The following is a 24,866-nucleotide window of genomic DNA, read 5'->3' on the forward strand; positions in this document are numbered from 1 at the left end:
TTAAACAAAGATTTGTCCCGAAAATACGGAATCTCTCTAAAATGGTTTTCCCAGTGAGTACCTATTCTAGGAGAAAAGTTACAAATTGAAACCGGAACAGAGAAGAAGAAAAAAAACAAAATCTAAAAACAGTTCTGCTCCTGTATGATGGAGACGTATACAACATACTAGGAGTAGAATAAAAAAGAGAGAGATATTCCATTTTGTGGGGAGTTTTTCCCTTTTGCCGGTCCCCTTCTCCATTGACATCCTTCCAGTTTCTCCTCCTTTACCAGAATCTTTTCCTGGAAGTGGGGCGCAAGTGGAAGAATCTTGTCACGGCTTCCCCGACGTTCGACGAGAAGCAGAAACAGAAGAAGGGAACCGACGATTGGGGAGGAGGTTGGTGGCTCAAAAATTCTCCACTTGGAATTTACCTTCCCGTCGTCTAGGCGGCTATAAATAAACAGTTTATCGTACTTGTTCAAGCTGAATAGAAGTTTTTGCTCGAACGAGGGCGGCCCCCTCTGCAGCACTTTAGCCCCACCTCGACCTCCGATACCGTACTCCGACAGCTTGGGAGACAGTTTTCCGACTTCTGAGGGGGTTCTTCTACTTATTTTTTGTTTTGCTTATTCGTCGAGTCGAGGGCGCAATTCGGGGGAGTTAGTTAGTAGTGCTGATGAATGCTTTATGTTTTTCCTACGGGTTGTGCCGGGGTTCGGTTGATAGTATTGTTGGGGTTAATACGAACCTAGTTTGAAGTATTTTTTTTATACAAATATTCCCTCGAACAGGATAACTCTCAGCTGTTGATTAATCTCCGACCTCAAGCACTTACCTGGAAGAGAAAAGAAAAAATAAAACATGTTAGTTGATGATTGAATTTTATTTTTATGTTTCTTGTGAGTGAAACTTATTTTTTTTTCAAAGGATTGTATTCCTCTTTTTCATTCGAGCTTTATTTGATGTAGGAAATATTTTCATGATAAAATTAAAATAAATTAGACGTTTTTCAGATCGACCGATTCCCTCGTAAATCGACAAATTTTGACCAGTGCATAACTATCAAATGTACAGATCAAAATTTAAATGTAATATTGTCATTTTTGTGCCATTTTTGTGTCATATCTGTATCATTTTTGTGTCATTTTTGTATCTTTTTTTTTTTACATTTTTATGTTATTTATGTTCCACTTTTGTTTAATTTTAGTCTCATTTATGTCTCATTCTTGTGTAATTAATGTGTCATTTTTGTGTCATTTTGTATTTTTTTGTCATTTTCGTGTAATTTCTGTATCCTTTCTGTGTAATTTTTGTATAATTTTTGTATCATTTTTGTGTCAATTTTGAGTCATTTTTTGTATCATTTTTGTGCCATTTTTAAGTCATTTTTGTGTCGTTTTTCTGTTATTTTTGTGTCAGTTTTGAGTCATTATTGTGACATTTTTGTGTCATTTCTGAATCATTTTTGTGTAATTTTTGTGTCATTGTCAAAATTGTCAAAATTGTCAAAATTGTCAAAATTGTCAAAATTGTCAAAATTGTCAAAATTGTCAAAATTGTCAAAATTGTCAAAATTGTCAAAATTGTCAAAATTGTCAAAATTGTCAAAATTGTCAAAATTGTCAAAATTGTCAAAATTGTCAAAATTGTCAAAATTGTCAAAATTGTCAAAATTGTCAAAATTGTCAAAATTGTCAAAATTGTCAAAATTGTCAAAATTGTCAAAATTGTCAAAATTGTCAAAATTGTCAAAATTGTCAAAATTGTCAAAATTGTCAAAATTGTCAAAATTGTCAAAATTGTCAAAATTGTCAAAATTGTCAAAATTGTCAAAATTGTCAAAATTGTCAAAATTGTCAAAATTGTCAAAATTGTCAAAATTGTCAAAATTGTCAAAATTGTCAAAATTGTCAAAATTGTCAAAATTGTCAAAATTGTCAAAATTGTCAAAATTGTCAAAATTGTCAAAATTGTCAAAATTGTCAAAATTGTCAAAATTGTCAAAATTGTCAAAATTGTCAAAATTGTCAAAATTGTCAAAATTGTCAAAATTGTCAAAATTGTCAAAATTGTCAAAATTGTCAAAATTGTCAAAATTGTCAAAATTGTCAAAATTGTCAAAATTGTCAAAATTGTCAAAATTGTCAAAATTGTCAAAATTGTCAAAATTGTCCAAATTGTCAAAATTGTCAAAATTGTCAAAATTGTCAAAATTGTCAAAATTGTCAAAATTGTCCAAATTGTCCAAATTGTCTAAATTGTCCAGATTGTCAAAATTATCAAAATTGTCAAAATGTCAAAATTGTCCAGATTGTCAAAATTGTCAAAATTGTCAACATTGTCAAAATTGTCAAAATTGTCAAAATTGTCAAAATTGTCAAAATTGTCAAAATTGTCAAAATTGTCAAAATTGTCAAAATTGTCAAAATTGTCAAAATTGTCAAAATTGTCAAAATTGTCAAAATTGTCAAAATTGTCAAAATTGTCAAAATTGTCAAAATTGTCAAAATTGTCAAAATTGTCAAAATTGTCAAAATTGTCAAAATTGTCAAAATTGTCAAAATTGCCAAAATTGTCAAAATGTCAAAATTGTCAACATTGTCAAAATTGTCAAAATTGTCAAAATTGTCAAAATTGTCAAAATTGTCAAAATTGTCAAAATTGTCAAAATTGTCAAAATTGTCAAAATTGTCAAAATTGTCAAAATTGTCAAAATTGTCAAAATTGTCAAAATTGTCAAAATTGTCAAAATTGTCAAAATTGTCAAAATTGTCAAAATTGTCAAAATTGTCAAAATTGTCAAAATTGTCAAAATTGTCAAAATTGTCAAAATTGTCAAAATTGTCAAAATTGTCAAAATTGTCAAAATTGTCAAAATTGTCAAAATTGTCAAAATTGTCAAAATTGTCAAAATTGTCAAAATTGTCAAAATTGTCAAAATTGTCAAAATTGTCAAAATTGTCAAAATTGTCAAAATTGTCAAAATTGTCAAAATTGTCAAAATTATCAAAATTGTCAAAATTGTCAAAATTGTCAAAATTGTCAAAATTGTCAAAATTGTCAAAATTGTCAAAATTGTCAAAATTGTCAAAATTGTCAAAATTGTCAAAATTGTCAAAATTGTCAAAATTGTCAAAATTGTCAAAATTGTCAAAATTGTCAAAATTGTCAAAATTGTCAAAATTGTCAAAATTGTCAAAATTGTCAAAATTGTCAAAATTGTCAAAATTGTCAAAATTGTCAAAATTGTCAAAATTGTCAAAATTGTCAAAATTGTCAAAATTGTCAAAATTGTCAAAATTGTCAAAATTGTCAAAATTGTCAAAATTGTCAAAATTGTCAAAATTGTCAAAATTGTCAAAATTGTCAAAATTGTCAAAATTGTCAAAATTGTCAAAATTGTCAAAATTGTCAAAATTGTCAAAATTGTCAAAATTGTCAAAATTGTCAAAACTGTCAAAAATGTGAAAATGTGAAAATTGTAAAAATTGCCAAGTTTGAAAAAATCGTCAAAATTGTTAAAATTGTCAAAATTGTCAAAATTGTTAAAATTGTCAAAATTGTCAAAATTGTCAAAATTGTCATTTTGTCATTTTTGTCATTTTTGTCATTTTTGTCATTTTTGTCATTTTTGTCATTTTTGTCATTTTTGTCATTTTTGTCATTTTTGTCATTTTTGTCATTTTTGTCATTTTTGTCATTTTTGTCATTTTTGTCATTTTTGTCATTTTTGTCATTTTTGTCATTTTTGTCATTTTTGTCATTTTTGTCATTTTTGTCATTTTTGTCATTTTTGTCATTTTTGTCATTTTTGTCATTTTTATCATTTTTGTCATTTTTGTCATTTTTGTCATTTTTGCCATTTTTGACATTTTTGTCATTTTTGTTATTTTTGTCATTTTTGTCATTTTTGTCTTTTTTGTTATTTTTATCGTTTTTCTAGGACTAATTTTGTATTTGTGTAGATTCTTCAAAGCTTTTTCAATGATTTTTTTAATTGTCTAGAAATCTTTTCTTGTTTAAAACATTTTAAAATGTTTTGTTTAACTTCTTAACCACAACGGCAGAGAAAATAGAGATTAGAACACCCCGAATAAGTACACGCCGAAAAGACAAACTGCTAACAAAACAGCATCGGCCACAGTTGTATTTTCGTCGTCATCGTCGTCGCCCTAATGAAAACACTTTCCTCCCACTTCGGATCCACTCAATCCACCTTGTTCTTTTTTTTTTTTAATTGAAAAGCGGTAGCAGGGAAAATGCATGAAAAGTTGAGAAGAAAGTGGGGAGCTGATGAGGAGCATATAAACATTACACATATGGACCAGCATCATCCGAACAACAGTGTAGTCGAGATGGAAAGTACCACCCACCTCCAACCCAAAAAGAAAAACAAAAAAGCGGAACGAGATCTCTCTTGTTGGTTGGAAGATCGGCTGCGACACACTCCTTTGATGATGCTTAGAGAGGAAAAACCGGGAAAAAGAACACACAAAACGGCGAAAAGCCGAAACCAGCATTTGTCGTCGTTGGAAAATTGCTACACTTTTACTCTATTGAAACTGGTTGGCTTGCTGGCTGCATGAGTGTTGTATTTGAAAATACAACAAGATTGGAATAAAAACCCAAGTGGCTGGCCAAGTGAACGAGGAGTAAAAGACTGTTTCTATTTTCAGCTTCAGTCATTGAAATTGAAACCGAATTATTGAGAGAAGCGCCATGGAGTGGGACTTCTTTTTCTTTTAAACTTGTTCCAAACTGGCGCCATTGGATTAAAATCGATGGATATTCAGAATCTTTTGAAGAACTTTTTTTGTAAAATTTATTAAAGTTCATTAGAATAGAGATCAGAACGTGAAAATTTCCAACTACAGAAATACATATTTCAACCAAGTACCGAACCCTTCACGAAATTGTAATGAGAATCTTAATCTTCATATCTTGACAAGGAAACCAAATTTGAAAAAAAAATACCGTTCGCCGTTCAAATGTTCCGTGAAAAACAACGGAAGCCGGCTGATACGGAATCTCGCGTTTTTCCTTCCTCCATCACTGTTTCTGCTTTTCCTGCTGATGAGGTCGAAATCCCGTACCCAACTACACCCGGACAAGTTTTATGATCGATGACAGCACGTGCGGTTCCGAAAATAGTATACCTATCGAAAGTACTTACTGTCTTGGGTCGTCGGATCGTCGTTTGTTTTTCCTTTTTTTCATTTCAACATCCACGTGTGCTCCACTTATTTTCCTACTACTAAGTCGGTCTGCATCGAGAACCCGGAATACTTACGGGATATGGTGGGGAGATCGAACACAAGTTGGAACTCTTCGTCGATGTCGCTCTCCGATGGATGGAACACATACTGATATTCCAGAAACAAAAATTAGGGCCTGATTAGCATTCATCATCATGATTAATGCAGATTGTTTTCAACATTTGCGTCTAGAAAATAATATCAAAGTAGGTTTTAAATATTTTTGAGACAATTTAAAAAAATGTTGATATTGATTGAAGTGTAATGTTCAGAGAAAGTCTGACTATATTAAAAATTTGATTATAAAAAACTAAAAAAACTACTATTGTATCTTGAATAACTGGATACTGGATCCAAAAGTATCTCCAAGAGGTTGATCAATCTATATGCAATCATTTAGATTGTACGTCCACAACAGGGGTGTCAGGTGTCCTGATTTTTCAGGATTTGTCCTGATTTTCGAGAGGCCGTCCTGATTTTTCAAAAACGCTCGAATTGTCCTGATTTTTTAAAAATGACCTTTAAAACGTCCTGATTTGTCCTGATTTTTTCAAAATATCTTAACTTTAACTAAATTTATTATTGAATGGTGAGAAAGTCAAACAAATCCTTAATAAAATAGTTTAACCAGATTAACAGATGATAATCTTTGGTCAAATATGATATTTAAATAGTGTTTTTCGATATTAACTTGGCCATCCAAGGTTCTTTTCGCTTTAGTTGCATAATTAAAGGCGTCTTCAGCACAAGTATTTCACCTTTAGTTATGCAATCTAAGCAGAGCTGTATGTTATTTTTATCAATTTAGTGGCGTCCTGAAAAATCCTGATTTTTTCTTCGCGGTGTCCTGATTTTTGTCAAATCCACCTGGCACCCTTGGTCCACAATTCAATTGACATTCTTTCTCTGCATAAGCACTCAACTCCTTCGATCGATGCATACCACATTCCCCCTTTACTTCAACGAAGATTTTTCTACCACCCGTTTTATTTTTTTTTAAATGGCGTAGGTACTTGCCTTTCCATAAAATAGCGAACCCGCCGAATCCTTATTTTACAAATGGCAAACTCGATTCATACATTTACCGGCCTCATCATTTTTTCACATGGCGAACCCGCCTAATCATTTTTAACAGTTGGCGAACCCGTCTCATTTTTCGTTTCAAATGGCGAACCCGCCTCATTCTTTTCTAAAGTTGGCGAACCCGCTTCATCTTTTTTCACATGGAGAACCGCCTCATCCTTTTTACAGATGGCGCACCCGCCTCATCTTTCGTTTCAAATGGCGAACCCGCCTCATCCTTTTCTACAGTTGGCGAACCCGCCTCATCTTTTTTCACATGAAGAACCCGCCTTATCGCATTTTTTTTACATGGCGAACCCGCCTCATCCTTTTTTCATATGGAGAACCGCCTCATCCTTTTTTTTACAGATGGCGAAACGGCCTTATCATTTTTTATATGGCACACCCGTCAATTCTTCTAACCAGTTGGCCAACCCGCCTGATCATCTACAAACAGCGTACCCACCGGAACATTTCCATCCGACGGCACCCCTTTGTAGAAATGTCTTTCAAAACTCATGGATTTTTAGGTAAGAGAATAAGAGTGATAAGAGTGTATAGATCACGTTGGCCATACTTCACTGTCAATTTTTCGTAAATTTGGAAAAAATGTCTTAGAACGAAAAAGAGCGTCGTGAATTAATCCTGTGCACTCATTTCGAGAATCCGGAGTTGTCACATCGGGACAACGGTAAGATGCTGGGAATCGTCCAATCCACGGTCAGCAGAGTACTAAAAAGATACTTCGAGAACCTAACCATCGACCGGAAGGTGAAGAACGGCAAAAATGGATGCTCCGTCAGTGAAAAAGATCACAAGCGCGTAGTTAACCAGTTTAGACGTGATCCGAGAAGTTCGGTCTGGGATGTCGCCAAAAAGCTGAATTTGTCAAGTTCATTCGACCATCGGACCAAGCAGCGGGAAGACCTGCATAAATACAAGGTTCAGAAGGCTCCTAACCGCGACGAAAGGCAAAACATGGTGGGGAAGACGCGAGCCCGGAAGCTGTACACCGAAATGCTGACGAAGCCGCATTGCCTGGTAATGGACGACGAAACCTTCGTCAAAGCGGACTTTCGTCAGCTGTCGGGCTCGTTGTTCTTCACCGCAGAGGACAAATTCAGCGTTCCGGAGGAGATTCGTAACCAGAAACTATCCAAGTTTGCCAAAAAGTACAAGGTGTGGCAAGCGATCTGCTCTTGCGGAAAGCGGAGCGCCACCTTCGTGACGACCGGCAACCTTATGGACGGGGTAAAGAGGAAGGTGCGAGCATACGGACTTGGACTCGAAGTATGAATAAAAAGAAAATGCCAAAAGTTGTTTAGTAGTTTTTATTTTACTGTCTAAAATTTTCAAAAGGATCGGTCTACTGGGCGAATTTCTACAGCGTGTTTTCCGTGATGCAATTTGATGTGACACACTCTTTAAAAAATATACCTCAAGTTTTTTGTTGTAGGCAACGCCGGATTAAGGGGGGGAGGTTAATAAGGCCTTTGACCAGGAGGGTCGTAAGATAAATAATAAAAGTTTAACATTTATTTAAATCATACTACTTAAAGTTCCAGATATCAAAGAAAACAAAACTAGAAAATTGGAATTATAACAACGAATGGGGCCCCTGAAATAATATCTCGAAAAGTTTCACTGTAATATAAGTTGAGGGGGCCCCTATAGTAAACATTGCAGAATTTTTCCCGCATTTAAGTGGGCTGATCAAATCAGGACATTATTTTTTAAAACGAAAACTGGACAATTAATTCCGATTTTTTCAACACAAAATCCGAGCCAAATCTAGTGATTATTTGAAGAAAATTCAAGAAGAAAGTGAAAAAAACACCTGGAGTTTTAATTTTTTATCGAGCAATTTAGTAGCTCTCGTACTGTTTTTCACGCTTTCGAGAACGATAACTATGATAAAACTTGGATATTGGCCTTTGAGTTCTATGTTTCTTTTAATGTGAAAAAATCCAGCAAAATATGGACTTTTTTGACAATATTCAGGCAATCACTGATTGCTTTACTTGTCCACTTTACTTTGAAAACCTTGGCATGTCCGAAAAAATCCGAGGAGTCTGCAATGCTTACCTTACAATAAATAACACATCGTAGTCATCTAATTATTGAAATTGAAATATATTTTAGGAGGTCAATCAAGCATGAGGTTTGATTTTGAAATATTTTCTCCACATAAAAAAAAATGTTACGGATTCTGCGTGGGCTGGAATAAATTTCTCTTATATTTGTTGAAATTTGAATAAATAACAATAATATAATTATTAATTTTTGGAGAAAGATGATGAAGAATTTATAAAAAAAAATCTCATTTTCATTTAGTAAATACAAACGTAATGTAAAATTTCTAGATTTCTGAAAACTTACATTATTTGTGATGAACTTAATCAATATGCTAATATGCTAATATGCTAATAAAATCAGGTATCATTGAAATTTTTAAAAAATAACAGAAAGCGAAAATAAAACTTTGAAAATCATTCAAAATTATAAGTTTCCTAGACAATAAAAATGGACAATCTAGAATGCTCACTTAAGTACAAATTATGCGAAATAAATGTATACACCCTCTTTCCGATAATCAGAGAAAAACAACAAGAATGGAAAAAAAACTATCGGCAATACTGACTTTCTCTATTGAATTTCTATTCAAAGCCAGTATATGATTTGAAATTCAAATTGAAACTTTTCAAGCTGATAGAGCTAAAGTTCTATACTATTGATTCTGATAGACTTCTATTTTATAGTCATCCTATGCTGGCGTTAATATTTTCAATTTTCTTCAATTTTCAGTAAATAAATGCACCAGAGATGCATTCAGAGGTGCTACAAAAATCGCCTCATAACTTCAAAACGATATATATGTATATTGATGTAACTGTTTTACACAAAAGATGCACATTATTGTTGAAATTTACTGTGCACCTTGATGGTGGCTCTTGAGAGTTCGTCCTTCTGTGAATGCAAATGACATTTTTCTGCACAGAAATCCAAAACATTGCGGTGTAAATCAAATCAATTGATAAACTGTATCATATCTGTATAAAACGTTTAATCAAACCACATGTTTCAGATTTTTTGCACCATCATCTTTGGCCATTGACCTTGGATATAGCGCCTATATTCGCTCTAGAAAATAAATATTTGAAGAACACAGAAAAAAAAATTAGTACCCTCACAACATTTTTCAAAATTAACTCTTCCAAAAGATTTTGCGGGAGAAAGTTTTGAATATCGATATAATCAATTAACAGTTGATGACTTTAACCACACATCCATGACTGACACTGTGTCAGTGACACAGTAACCAAACAAATCAAATGTGTCGTCATAACAACGATTTCTACGATTTCATACAAATTCTCATGCGCATCTGACTTCGCTTCCAGTCACGTGTTTTAAAAACATAATAGTAATTTCTACTCATCATTATTAATTAAACCCGAAAAGATCAAAGTAGTCGGCGGCTTCAACTGACGTAAAATTTTCAAACTCCACACATTTTCCGAGGGTTTCTATTTCGTCCCAAAAGTTGTTTTTAATAGTTACATTGTGAATAATTGTTCGAAAATATGTCCAAAGAGTAAGCGGATGTCTAGTGGAACACTGATCCCCAGAAGTTTTTCGAGCGTACTTGTGGATGGTTCGTGCGTACAAAAAATTTGCCTTGGCAAGTGTTTTTTGTGCAACTAATAGTGACTTTCTCTGGTTCGAGACTATCGTGAGTAAAATTAATTTTTCACCACAAAAACTAAGCCAAATTTACTAAAACGTGGTATCATAATGCCAATGAGATGTAACCACTTCAAGATCCCGCAAGCTCCGACGTAATAATTGAGGTTATATGTACCGAAAATGGTTCGTTTCAACAGATACCTTTTGGTGTAAAACATTGGTTGTGTAACGTGTTTTTTGTTCTTAGTTCTTGAATGCTTCTTACTGAATGGACATAATAATCAAGTTTGAAGAATAAGCACCATATTCCAATTACCAATTTCACTGAATGTGGATGTTATTTTCAAAAACTGATGGTCGTATTGTGATCAGTGATGATATCATGCTGGTATGGAAAAATATGTTATTTTTTTTGTTCGGGAGATTGCTATAGAATTCTCGGCATGCTGCGACCAGGTAAATATTTAGCACTGATTTGTGGGCCTTTTAAATACTCGCGAAGAATTTTATTTTATGAAGACAAGTATCCTTCAAAATAGCTTAACTCTATTATTGGGTTCAGAGGTGAGTCGGACATCAAACGATCGGAAGACTGATATACAATAGATTGTGGGTTCAAGCCAGCCGGAGTATCTCGGCAAATTTAGAATTATAAGTATGGTACTTAGGAACCTTTTCAGAATTCTTTATTTGTTTTGAACAGTTGGAAGAGATGAGTCAAACTTGTCCCAAGCCAGTGGTAACGGACCCCTTGGTAGTTCTGCAATTATTGTTGATGAGTTAAGCATGAACAATATTTGAATATGCAATCGAGACTTCCCGTACCGCCTCGGGTCGAAAGACCTATCAGCCACTGGTGGGTTTTCATACATACATACACTGCCGGCCAAAAGTTTGGGATCACCCACTAAAAAACATGCAAATTTTGATCGTTCATATCTCAGCTGTCTTAGGACATATTGCAAATCTTCTGATCTCATTTGAAAGATAATGAGCAATAGCTATTTCGGAGCTATTTTGCCCGTAAATAATGTTTTAGTTTTGCACCTAAAACTTAACCTAAAGTTAGAACATTTTCATAAAATCGCACTCAATTCAATCAAAAAATTTTTGCAAACAATTTTTTGATTGTGTTTTGAGAAGTATACAATAAGGATTCTAATGCAACTCAAATTTTGAAATTTAGTCCACCCTATCCCGAGATGATCGGCTTTGAATATTGAGTGCGATTTTTTGAAAATGTTCTAACTTTAGGTTAAGTTTTAGGTGCAAAACTAAAACATTATTTATGGGCAAAATATCTTCGAAATAGCTATTGCTCATTATCTTTCAAATGAGATCAGAAGATTTGCAATATGTCCTAAGACGGCTGAGATATGAACGATCAAAATTTGCATGTTTTTTAGCGGGTGATCCCAAACTTTAGGCCGGCAGTGTATGTCTCCAAGTGTTACAGCAATGATTCAACCTATGGATCAGAAAGCTGTAAACTAAACTAACGTCAAAAACTTTTGCTGTATGGCATTGGCTCGTGAAACCGATATAGGTTAAAGCTGGAAAAATATTTTGTTGAAGGATGCAGGATACTTAGGATGATGTACAACGTTCAGTAATCCAAAGATCGTGGAAATAAATTGGAGAGATTTTCGAAGAATAATTTGTTCACGAAGACGAAGTTTCCTTGGCTCATTTGTTTAGTAAAAGAAGTAACGAAGACACAATTTGCCACATGACATGGAAATTATAATTTACAATTAAAAATTAAAAATCAGGGGGCAGACATAATCAGTACGTGACAAAATTGAAATGGATTTGTCATGAAAAGTTCAATGAAAATTGCAGTTCAAGAGATAGACGTAAATTGTCTTCGGTGGACAACGATGAAGACTGTAATTATTGTTGCTCTTTAAATTCCATTTGTGAACCACTGTGCAATTGTCAACTTTTTCGAGTAAATTTACCGTAAAAGAATTTGGTTTAAGTTTGATTTCCTCGGTTCGGGAAAAATACTGGATTTTTTTTAAATTATTTTTTATAATTTTTCATTCACATTGACTGCTTTTTTAGTAATGTTAAATCGTTCTGTTTTGTATTTTTTGTATGATGTCAAATGTTTTATGTTTTATTTTGTTTATTTTAAGTTTTTTTTAATTTTAAATCTTTTGTTTGGATTGGTTTTTCAATTTCTTGAAATTTCATGAAACATTTAAGATCTTAAATCTGGAAGGATTCAAATGGGTCTATCTCGGAGCTATGTAAACGAAATACAAATGTTTGTTTTTTTATTTAAATGCAGGTTTTTTATTTCATTTTAAAGGAAAAATCATAAAAAAATTATTCCGATGTGGTTCTGATTAAAATTTCGAACTTTTCGTCGAATACCACTCATCATAGTTTGGAAACCAGAGTTCGCTGACTTCAAGCAAAGTAGCCATAAAATTCTCCCTCAACTGCTTAATTCCAAGGTCTGTATATATAAGAGGTGTAACGATATGAGAAACTCCCGATTCAGCCATTTTGATTTGGCTACTATGGAGTTCGTGGAGTTTGTTTACTAACAAAGCCCTCAGCTCAAACAAATTTTTAAATGTTTACAAACAAACTCGCTGAACCTCACCGCGCTCTCCTCGCCTACTTACTGACAAAGTCAGAGAACCTTGTGATCTAATAACCTTGCTCAATTCCATAAGATGTGATCAAATGACAAACATAGTTTTGATAGTACTGATATGAAGCTTCAAATAGATTCAAACGGATTTCATATCCGAATCAAGATTTCAGACACAAGTGAGCAAGATATTTTTTTCCTTAAGTTGTAAAAAAAGTTTGGAAAATGAAGCAAGAAACATTGTGGTGATATTTTTTCAACGGGTATTTACTCTATAAATATGGTGACAATGAGGTGTGCACTGAAAATGGTTTTGTAATAAACGTAATTTGCTAAGAACGTTACTTCCTTTTTGAATCAGTGTTACTCTAAGGATGGTTGTTAGTTCATATGATTTCTAATGCCATAGATTATACCTACGTGAAAAAATTTCCTAGGGAAAATTAATCTAGTTCCATGCGTCGGTGTTATATATTAAGTACCAGATACCTTCACTGAAACTCGGTCAAAAAAAGTTTTCATCGGTAGATATCTCGAAGTAGTTTTTTTTTTCTAGTTAGACAACTACTTTTTCTTAATTACCCAAGCTTGTTTGGCCGTACGAATATTGCTGTTTCTGGGACGTGTACCGGAACTGTTAAAGCATCCCATTCAGACGGATTAGCAGGTTGTTCAGAGAGAAAAGCTATAGGGGAAAGTAAAACATAAAAATTATTCACTTAAAACATACATGATAAGGAAAATTTAATATTGAAGTTTTCGATGAGTGTTGTATTTTTTTCAAAATGAGTTGAATATGTTTTATTAAATGAATAAGACGAATTGAAGGTATTCAGTGTGATGATCAACAATATTTTTCTGGCTTAAACCAAGTCACATTGATGGCATTCTCAAGCGCGAACTAATTGTTGTTTCCATAAAAGTCCATCGAAATTTATTCAACTAATTTTCGTTGTTTACTCAGCAGTTCAAGCATCAAAAAACGTTTGTTGTCATCAGCTTTTCGCGGTTGGCGTTCAATCAATTCCAACATCTTCATTTCCGACCCCTCTGGGAGACGACGGTCTCAGTTTTCGGCTTCATAGTTCTGCCTTGCACCTCAACAGTACAAAACGGAATCACACCCCGATAGACGGGTGATAATTAATTCTTCGGCAGGTTGCGCCGTTTTTCTTCACCATCACATTTCCCCCCTTCGATGTCAGAATTAAAGAAGAAATTCCACCCAACTGGTTCAAAAGACCACCTCTAATTCACACTCGTTAGGGAACAAGATTTATTTTATTGACCACGCTGTGGTTGCACTTAATTTCGTACCACATCGTATACAGGCTTCAAGCAAATGAAACTGAAAAAGTGAAAAAAAAAACTTAGAATTTGAAGCAGACCATCAACAAATAAACTTGGCGCACTGGCTGGGCCAAACAAACAAAGTGCCAAACCAACTGAACCCCGAACCCGGTGGGTAATGATCGTTTTTTTTTGTGTCTCCTCGAGGAGGTTCTCTCACTCAACAAGAACGAACCCATCACACTGCTTTTGTATGCAAACGTCAAATTGAATTTTGGCCACTAAAAATCACCCATTCAGGATAGCAGAATTTAAGCAGCCCCACAAACAACAACGAAAACAACGACCGTAATAAAGGTAAATTTTCATCACTCATCGTCGAGCTGCATAATTTAAAATTTAATTATCGCACAACAACTACGACGGTGCGAAAAAATCGCGCTTTTTTGTAGTAGGTAGTTGTTCTTGTTGATGGTCTTGTTTTGGTCACACGTTATTCAGAGCGCAATTTTTCTAAGCTACACGGTTTTTGAAGGTGTCTGGGGGCTGTCTTCTTTGGTTGTAGGTGATGGGTCAAAGCAGATTACCTGGTCCGGTTCCGAAATTTTTGCCTTCGATGCTCTACCGTTGATATTAGCTGCTCTGAACCACCGTTAAAAAATGTACTGCTCAATCCGTCTAACCGACGGCGATCCGCAGTAACACCCCAATTGGCCAATAAGTTATTGGTGCTGCCTTGAAGGAACCTCGGACCTGCTTCAGGGATTCTTCCGGTGCAGGCCAGTACAACTGCAGTGACTTGCTGGTCGACACAGCAGCAGCAGTAGCAGGAGCAATAAATTTATGATGGTCAGCGTAGCATTCACCGCGAATACCAGTAGTCGAATTCCAAACCACAAATCAGTGGTAAACCAGTAACGACAAATTACAGCATGCAAAATGAGACACGGCACTAGAGGTTTCGGCTTACTCGCTTCATACACAACACACAATTCGGCTTAATGTAAGATTTATTCGCTTACAAACTACTTTTTAAACTTAACTTTAAACATTAATATACGCGGACACAATAAACGACGACAAGTTTGATCTGATGTGAGTTCAACGGCCTTTGGTGTGCGACTATCGAGTCCAGACACAACAAACTCGAAGCAAACCTTTTTCCTCGCGCTGACCGGGTGGTCATTATTTATCAGTACCATCAGTACTGATAGATAATGATGGTTACTCTTGATGGTTGTTGGCTATCATTTGTAGTATTTCTCGGTGGGAGAGTGTACTTTGGTGATCCATTGTTCACCCATTCGCCGATCGCCGCTCTAAATTGGCAAGTAGTGTATCCCCGATCAGTTGATGGTGGATTCGATTATGCACCCAGTGGTGCTCAACTACCGAACATCCTCACCCACCCTGAAATCTTGATTTCTGAACTCTGTAGCCAACACAATTAAATATATATATATTTTTTTGAACGAGTTTATAATACGGTTTCTGACGATATAAATATGAGTATTTCAAGGATTTTTCAAACAGTTTTCTCATCTGGCGCTTTACTCTGAAAATCTTTCTGACAAACTTCTTCTGCAGTCGGTTCATTTTCAACGCAGGGCAACAAGCATAGTTTTTCAACCGGACGAGTTTTCATTCCGGAATCTGTTCGTAGAGTGACAACTCTGACGACTCCGTCACTACCAGGGTGAAGTTCCGATATTCGACCCATTTTCCAACGACAAGGTGGAAGTCTTTCGTCCTTAATTATTACCAAACTATCCTTTTTAATGGAAACTGCTGGCTTCCAACGTTTAGTACGCGCCTGAAGTTGCGCCAAGTACTCGCGCCGCCAGCGATTCCAGATTATTCTTAAGTTTTTCTGCATTTGCTGAAGCTGGTTCAGTCTGTTATCTAGCGTATCCTCAAAATTCACATCTGGCAAAGCTTGTAGGGATTCCCAATAAGGAAATGCCCAGGAGTTAATGGCTCGAGATCCTCTGGGTTATCTGAGAGAGGAGTAAGAGGTCTCGAGTTGAGGCAAGCTTCCACCTGCACGAGCAATGTTGTGAAGTCTTCAGCCGAAACTGGATTTTCACCAATGACCTTCAGAATATGCTGTTTGGCTGAGCGAACGGCTGCCTCCCACAGTCCACCGAAATGAGGAGCACTTGGAGGGTTGAAATGCCAACGAATACCTTCACTACAACATTCTCGTTCCACCGTTTCTTGGTGTTTTTGGTCCTTGAGCAGACTGAAAAGTTCCTTCAATTGGTTTTTTGCACCCACAAAATTGGTGCCGTTATCCGAAAATAAATCAGAACATTTCCCGCGTCTGCCAACAAATCTCCGTAATGCCTGAAGAAACTTCTCCGTTGAAAGGTCAGACACAAGTTCCAAATGAACCGCTTTCGTAGCCATACAAACAAAAACCGCTACATAAGCCTTGACCGCGGCTCTTCTTGGCGCGGTGCGAATGAAAACAGGCCCAAAATAGTCAACGCCTGTTCGCTTAAAAGCGCGCGAAATGGTAACCCGTGATTCAGGCAATTCCCCCATAAACTGTTGTATTAATTTTGGTCGTGTCTTGAAACAAGTGTGACACTTCTGAATGATCTGTCTTACAACATTTCTTCCACCTAAAGGCCAGAACTTTAACCTGATAGTTGCCAACAGTAATTGAGGGCCCGCATGAAGCAATCGTAAATGATAATGCTCAATAATGAGCCGTGTTAGCTGATGTCTAGCCGGTAGCACTATCGGGTGTTTTGTGTTATCAGATTCCCTTGAATTGCTGATTCTACCTCCGATCCTTATGACTTTTCCTTCGGAGATAAACGGATTAAACCATTTCAGTCTTGACTGACGTGAGACAAAATCCTTTCCCGACAAGGCCTTCCACTCTTCACTAAACACCTCACGCTGCACACAACTTGCAAGCGAAATTTCTGCTTCTGTCAGCTCAGAAGTTTGCAAAAATGGCTCGAACTTCAACTTTCTTTTAGACCTTAACCATTTTCTCAAGCGCAGGATGTATGCAGTCGTCCGAACCAACTTCCAATAACTTGAAAACCGACTCAAATACCATCCAACAAAATCTGACCAGCGATCTGATTCTTTTACTGTCAAGACTGACACAGTCTGACGACGACGTTCAGCGTCAACATTTCCTTGCTGATATCCTTCCGGCAAAATCAGCCATCCCTCTTTTTCGCCTACCAGCCAGTCTGGCCCATGCCACCAAAGCTGATTTTGACCTATTTCACTAGGCGAAATTCCCCGTGAGATCAAATCCGCAGGATTGTCTGCTCCAGGGACATGTTTCCATTCACCTCCATTGCTAAACAATTGAATTTTGGCAACCCTGTTTGCAACATAAGTGGTCCATGTTGTAGGCACCGCTTGGATCCAACGCAACACGCAAGTAGAGTCTGTCCAAAAATAAACCGGGCAGTCGATTTTAACCTATTTCTGAACCATGTCAAACAGTTGGACAGTGAGAAGTGCCCCACACAATTCTAGACGAGGGATTGATTGGGATTTCAACGGAGCCACTTTAGATTTTGCTGACAGTAAATGACTCATAACTCTTCCTTCCGAATCTACACTTTTCAGATACACACATCCTCCATATGCCTTCTCGGACGCATCTGAAAAGCAGTGAATTTCTAAACTTGTAGCTCCTTGAATCCTGACACAACGTGCGATACTGATTTCGTTCAACAACGGTAGCTGCTTGTAGTAATTCCGCCAAACCTCACCCACCGTTGGAGGTAGCGGTTGATCCCAACCCAAACGCTCTTCATTGCTATCCTGCAATAACCAAAGTTGCTGCATAAAAACCTTAGCTGTTGTAATCGCTGCTCCCAATAAGCCGAGCGGATCGAACAATGTCGCAATCACCGAAAGCACCTGTCGTTTTGTTAGTTCACCTGATGCTGATAACTCGGGAAAGCGAAACTGGTATTTGAAGATGTCTGATTTCGGCAGCCATGTGAGTCCAAGAATCTTCATCGACGGATCTGATTCAGCATCCTCCGAGAAGTCTTTAATCGCCACGTTTTCGTCAGCCATGCCTTCTAAAATCCTCGGACAATTAGAAGCAAACTTTCGTAGCCGAAATCCACCCGCTGTCGCAGCATTTTCGAGCTGAAGCCTCAGCTCGAGTGCTGCTTCTACATCTTCTGCTCCGGTTATCACATCGTCCATGTATGTATCCTCGGTAAAAGCTTTAGCCGCCAGAGGATAGCGCAATTGTTCGTCTATAGCCAGCTGTTTCAGCGTCCTGGTCGCCAAGAAAGGTGCAGGTTTTGTGCCGTATGTGACTGTGTTCAATTCGTATACTGCGACCTCATCCAATACCGATTTTCGCCAAAGTATCGATTGCAAAGGGCGATCTTCAGGAGCAATGAAGATTTGCCGAAACATCTTCTCCACATCCGCTACGACCATTACCTGTTTTGTACGACAGCGCAGTATAATTGATCTTAAATCCTCTTGAATCACCGGCCCAGCTAACAAACCATCATTCAACGATGTTCCAGACGATGTTCTACAGGACGCATCAAACACCACCCGAAGTTTAGTTGTGGTACTGCTTTCTTTCAAGACCGGATGATGAGGTAAGAAGCATCGTTTCACGTGTAGATTCGCTGAAACCCTCTGCATATGCCCCAGTTCAAGATATTCTTCCATGAACGCTGTGTATTGATCTTGAAGGTCAGAATCCCTGTTCAGCCTTCGTTCCGTAGCCTGCAAACGACGAAATGCAATTTCTTTTGATTCGCCCAGAGTTGGAAAAGATTGTGGGTTTTTGGGCAAAGCCACGGTGTACCTTCCATCCGAGTTTCTCAGAACCGTTTTCTGAAAATGATCTTCACACATTTGTTCCTCCTCTGTATAAAGTTTTTCCAAACCAATCTCCTCGCATGCCCAAAAACGGGAAACCAATGATTCCAACGACTCTGTAGTAGACGTGTTACAGTTGACCCTTGTCACTGTGTGTTCCGATAGACCTCCGGAAACCACCCATCCGAAAACCGACTCCGTGAGCGTTGGTAAGTTGTCGCCAATCAACATATTTTTCCCCGTTTGGAAAAACTCGAAGAAGAATTCAATTCCGAGTACTAAATCCACCTTTGTGGACACAAAGAATGAGGGATCCGCGAGACTAATACCATCCGGAATTCTCCATCCATCCGTATCAACCGATGATGTAGGAAGGTCCACCGTTACCTTCGGTAAAATCAAGAAATTCATTTCCTTGGAGAATTTGGTTACTCTGGAATGAACCACCGCCTCAATCTTATGCCTGACTCGTGTTTGAACTTGACCGATTCCCAAGATTGAGATGTCCACCTTCTTCCGCTTTATCTCCATCAACTGACACAACCGCTCAGAGATAAAGTTGCTTTCGGACCCGGAATCCAACAGCGCTCGAGCTGGATATCGGGTGCCCATCTCGTCTTCGATGAAAACAACCGCTGTTGCTAAGAGGACCTGTGAACGAGACCTCCTCAGATCACTTGATGTTAGACAGGCTGTCGATACATGTGATGTTTGGAAAGTTGAACTCTCTTTCGACGAATCACCCCTTGATGTTGAAGGCCCGCTTGTTTGAAGTATTGCTGGCTGACTGTCTCCCTTCATCTTGAAACACACCAACGTATGGTGTCTGCCCTTACATGTCCTGCACCAAAATTTAGACTGGCAATCCTTAGCCATGTGCCCGGACCTGAAGCAGTTTCTGCACAACGACTGAATCTTCAACAGAGAATCCCTTTCATTTACATCCATTCTCAAAAACTTCTGACACTGATGAAGCAAATGGCTGTCCTTACATGCAGGACATCTGAACCCGGAAGACTTCACGTTATTATGATAAGTTCTAACACTGACCGTCTTCTGTTTACCCGGACCTTGAGGCTGCATCGACTTATTCTCCGTAAACCTTGGTGGAAGAGCTTCCAAAACCCGAACTCTGCGATGGAGAAATTCCGTGAGTTCTGCCAGAGAATCTTGCTCCTTGGTAGCAGACTCTTCTTCCCAGCTCCTACGAGTTACTGAATCCAAACGAGACACAAGAAAGTTGACCAATAGTAAATCCTTATATTCGTCGGTCTGGAGAACTTGATCAAGAGTGTGGACAATCCTCTCAAAACCCTCCAGCAACGTTTGTAGCTCACCCTTGGATTCCTTCACCATCCCTGGCAGCTTGAAAAGTGATTGCACCTGCCTTTTTTTCAGCTGCTTACTATTATTATACCGTTTTAAAAGCATCTCCCACGCAACTGCATAATTTGTTCTCGTGATTTGTAGTGGATCGATCAACGCCTTGGGTTCTCCTTGTAAACACCCTTTTAAATAGTGGAACTTCTCCACCTCTGGTAGTTCCTGCTTCCAGTGAATCAAGGACAGGTACAAATCACGAAAACCGAGCCATTCATCAATGTTTCCATCAGAAGATTGAAGCTTGATTTGTGGGAGCCGAACATGATCTACGTTAGCCATGTGACCAGACTCTGAACGAACAGTCTGGTTTATCTCAGCAGCCTCCTGACGCTCCTTGGCCTTTTCAATCAGAAAGGATTTAGCATGATAATACCTATCACTAAATTCCTTTCGCTCCTTGTCGTAGATTTCATCACCCGCGCTAAACTCCTCGTGAGATTTAATCTCGATCAAAACATCTCCAAATCTTTCCCACAAATCATCGATTGCATTCAACCGGACCGAAATTTGTGTTGGGCTCACGTCTTCTTGGAATGTTTCGACGAATTCCCAAATATCACCAAACGATGATTGGATTTCCTTCAGCTTCACTACCCAGTACCTCTGTGTTGGTGCAGCCTTGGATTCCTTAGTAGATTTTGACACAGGCATGATCGGAATGTTTAACCAGAAACAACTGTCAAAATATCCAAACCAGAAAAATCAAACACTGACTCAAACTGACGAATGTTGAACCGACACCAACCTTTCAGAACTGGATTTCGAAAATATTGATACTGCAAGGATTTTCTCAAAACAATTGATAGTTCTGATTTCAGCAGATCGTTGATGCTGACAAGTATTCAACTCCAAAAAACTCCAGTCCAATTCAAAGGCGTTCAATAAACTTTTGGTTCCAAATAAATTCAACAAGGTTGCTTTCAGTTTCAAATTTTATTGAATAAATCCAACTAACACAGTCAACTCCACTGACCTTCACTCTTACAGGATTCTACAAACCCAAACGACAAAATGTTATAAAACTTTAATCACCAACTCAACCTCCTTGATTAAGGTTCTAAATAGCATGCCTTTGCATACAAAATCCAACCAACACAGAATAAATTTCGATAAAATAACAGGATTTTCGAAAGTCCAACCAATTCTGTTTAAATTCCGTTGAATTCAGACAGGATTTACTAAAATCCAACTATCGCAACCATAAATCCAATAATAACAAAAATCTGAAAGGATTTCATAAAATCCAACAACAATTCCAATTCAGATACCAGAAAATAATCGTGAGAAAATAACTGTTGAAAACCGAACCATTTGTTCCAATACTAATGAAATACTCAAAATTGTTTGTTGCATTTGCAACACCATACAATAGCATAAATTCATAAACTCAAACTTTCAAAATAAATGGCTATAATGAGTTACAGAAACATACCAGATCACACCGTCTTGCCTTTTTGTCAACACCGTTGCTGGCCGCTTCCCAATTCCGATGATATTTCTGATTCTGACGGATAGATGGCGCTGTAGTTATCCTTCCGCTCAAGTCGAGTTTAATGTACCGAAGCCCTTGCTTCACCGTTCGAACCGATCGAACGAGATAGCAACACGCCAAGTTGCCAACCGTAACCAAGCTGCTAAACTCCCAAGTCCACACCTGGGTGATTCATCCGCCAACCAGAGTCGCAATCAATAACCGTCTCGTTGGCCCGTTGTTGTGTGACCGTTCACCAGACAAACCGCTTCCAAAAAGCGCAAGTTGATCGCCAAAGCAAGAAAACAAACGGAAGGAATTAAAATTCGATCAGCCGTTCAATTAAGGGCTGAACATATACCCGATACAGAGCTCACCTGAGAATCACCAACATGGTGCCTGTGTGTCGCAATTCCGCCAACGTAGACCCAAGCCAAGCCAAGTCAATTCCACTGCGATGGCGAATTGAATCCTTTCATGCGAATCACCTTTGTAATCGCAAAGAAATGGCGCCAGGATAATTGTGTCACGCAGCAAATGGCGAAGATTACAGCATCGCCTTCTTATCCGAAAATTGTTCCGAAATTACCGAATCCGTTGGCCACTCATCCGGTTCGAAGGACCATATGATGGGTCAAAGCAGATTACCTGGTCCGGTTCCGAAATTTTTGCCTTCGATGCTCTACCGTTGATATTAGCTGCTCTGAACCACCGTTAAAAAATGTACTGCTCAATCCGTCTAACCGACGGCGATCCGCAGTAACACCCCAATTGGCCAATAAGTTATTGGTGCTGCCTTGAAGGAACCTCGGACCTGCTTCAGGGATTCTTCCGGTGCAGGCCAGTACAACTGCAGTGACTTGCTGGTCGACACAGCAGCAGCAGTAGCAGGAGCAATAAATTTATGATGGTCAGCGTAGCATTCACCGCGAATACCAGTAGTCGAATTCCAAACCACAAATCAGTGGTAAACCAGTAACGACAAATTACAGCATGCAAAATGAGACACGGCACTAGAGGTTTCGGCTTACTCGCTTCATACACAACACACAATTCGGCTTAATGTAAGATTTATTCGCTTACAAACTACTTTTTAAACTTAACTTTAAACATTAATATACGCGGACACAATAAACGACGACAAGTTTGATCTGATGTGAGTTCAACGGCCTTTGGTGTGCGACTATCGAGTCCAGACACAACAAACTCGAAGCAAACCTTTTTCCTCGCGCTGACCGGGTGGTCATTATTTATCAGTACCATCAGTACTGATAGATAATGATGGTTACTCTTGATGGTTGTTGGCTATCATTTGTAGTATTTCTCGGTGGGAGAGTGTACTTTGGTGATCCATTGTTCACCCATTCGCCGATCGCCGCTCTAAATTGGCAAGTAGTGTATCCCCGATCAGTTGATGGTGGATTCGATTATGCACCCAGTGGTGCTCAACTACCGAACAGTAGGTTTTACACTTGAGAGGCCTCTGTGTGTGTCAGCTTTGTAGTCAAGAACTTTGTCGGAATCGACAAGTGAATTAATTTTATCCTAAATCTGGTGAAAAAGAGTTAAGAAAAAGGGAAAAACTTAAACTAAGCTTTACTTCAGCAGCCCATTTCACTAATATGTAATGTAAGGAATTGTATTCATTTTTGAAGAGTCAAAAGAACCCATGATAACTCACAGTTTAAGAAAATTACTAAATCGATAAAAATAGTTAATACCGTCGTGCGAGATGACAATGGGCCAAAAATCGAAGTTTTAGAATTGTTTTCCAAATAACTGCCGTTATTCAAGTCACATAAAAATAGAAATTATGCAGAAATGTTCGCAAATAGCAAAGGTGAAAGTGTGCAAAATATTGTTGGATACTATTGATTTTTGAAAAAGTTATGAGCAAATGAAAATTGTTGCAGTGGAGTTTTATCATATTTTTTTTTATCAAAAATATAAAATTATCCAGAACTACAACTGGAAAACTGTTTGTAGTGAAAAATCTGAGCTATGGTTACAGAACAACCGAAATCATGAGTAGTTTTTAGGATTGAAACTACTGCTGTACCTCAAATAGTGTTTTGTCACTCCGAGAAATGACAGTGCATGGAGAATTCACCAATTGACATAAAATTTATCAATAATTATAAAAATCCGTTTATTGATCCTGGTAAAGCCCTAATCAAAGTATTTTTGAAAATTTTCATTAAAAAAAATGGAATATTCAATGCCCCTGTAGAAAACAATAACATTTTTTATCTGTCTGTGTTTGTAAAAAAAAAGTTTAAAGTTGTGTACGTTATAACCATTTCTTGACCCATAGTCACCCCCATTTAACACATTTTCAATCATTTCCCAAAAACACTATTCCAAGCTAATCGCATGTATCTTGTAATGTGTACTTTGTAATGTGTTGTATTAGTTCCTACATTAAAATTTGATAAGGGTGTTGTATATATGTCTATTCCATACAGAACTTTCAAGAATTTGTAAATTAAAACTAAATATTTTTGAGAAATAGCTTTTAAAGGAAAAGATGGAGTTATTTGCCAGCTATCATGTGTAAAAAAATTAAATCGATATCTTTAATACTAACAGAGATATGTATATCGAAAACAAATTTTTTTTAACCCATAGTCACCCCCACGGCCTTTAGTAACCCCACGACGGTACTTTAATACCAAAAAGAACATCACTTGCACCCATAAGGCCGATAATTATTAGCCCTCCACAACTGTTCGTAAAATATCCGTTTCGGGAAAATTGAAGCTGCAGTTTGTTGGCGTTCCCCTGGCCGCGAATGTTAATCTTTTTTCATGATATTAAATTCAATGTGTAGGTAATTTATTTCAGTTCTGCGTTTCAAAATTAAGCAGGTAGATATGTTTTACCAGATTATCTGTAGTTGGTTCCGAATGAAAAAGGCCCGGAAAACAATTTTATTTTAAAATTTTTAATATCTTCGGACAGCTTAGCTAGATAGAGGCGTTTCTTTGATATTTGGGTGTTGTTAAAAATAAATCTATTCGAAGATTTATAAATGTGATGGTGTGCAATAAAAACATTAACAGCTATCTTAAAATTTTTGGTAGAAAAAAATCTTACTGTTTCGCTGTATCTCATTTCAAAGTGAACCAATTTTTTGACTTAAATTATAGTTATTTCTCGATAATAATTATCATGTTCATAGAACATACTTGATCTTTCAAAAATATTTAGTATATTGTGATGGAGTTTAAAAGGATCTGTATGCGCGTTTCGGGTCATATTGACCTGTTGATACAACTTTGGAAAATTA

At 37.2% G+C, this 24,866-nt stretch overlaps 1 protein-coding gene across 6 annotated transcripts in view; it reads right to left on the reverse strand.

Moving 5' to 3' along the window:
* The window catches only part of LOC129750037 (voltage-dependent L-type calcium channel subunit beta-1), a 442,665-nt gene that overhangs the window by 154,359 nt on the left and 263,440 nt on the right, over positions 1-24,866 (reverse strand). The window contains exon 2 of one of the 6 annotated variants that reach the window (XM_055745234.1): positions 13,180-13,282. The exons of the other annotated variants lie outside the window; for them this stretch is intronic. Coding sequence (XP_055601209.1) covers positions 13,180-13,248 — 69 coding nt within the window. The 5' untranslated portion in view covers positions 13,249-13,282. The remainder of the gene's footprint in view (positions 1-13,179; positions 13,283-24,866) is intronic. 6 annotated transcript variants of the gene reach the window in all.

This window comes from Uranotaenia lowii, chromosome 2 (assembly GCF_029784155.1).
Source record: "Uranotaenia lowii strain MFRU-FL chromosome 2, ASM2978415v1, whole genome shotgun sequence".
Classification (NCBI taxonomy): Eukaryota; Metazoa; Arthropoda; class Insecta; order Diptera; family Culicidae; genus Uranotaenia; species Uranotaenia lowii.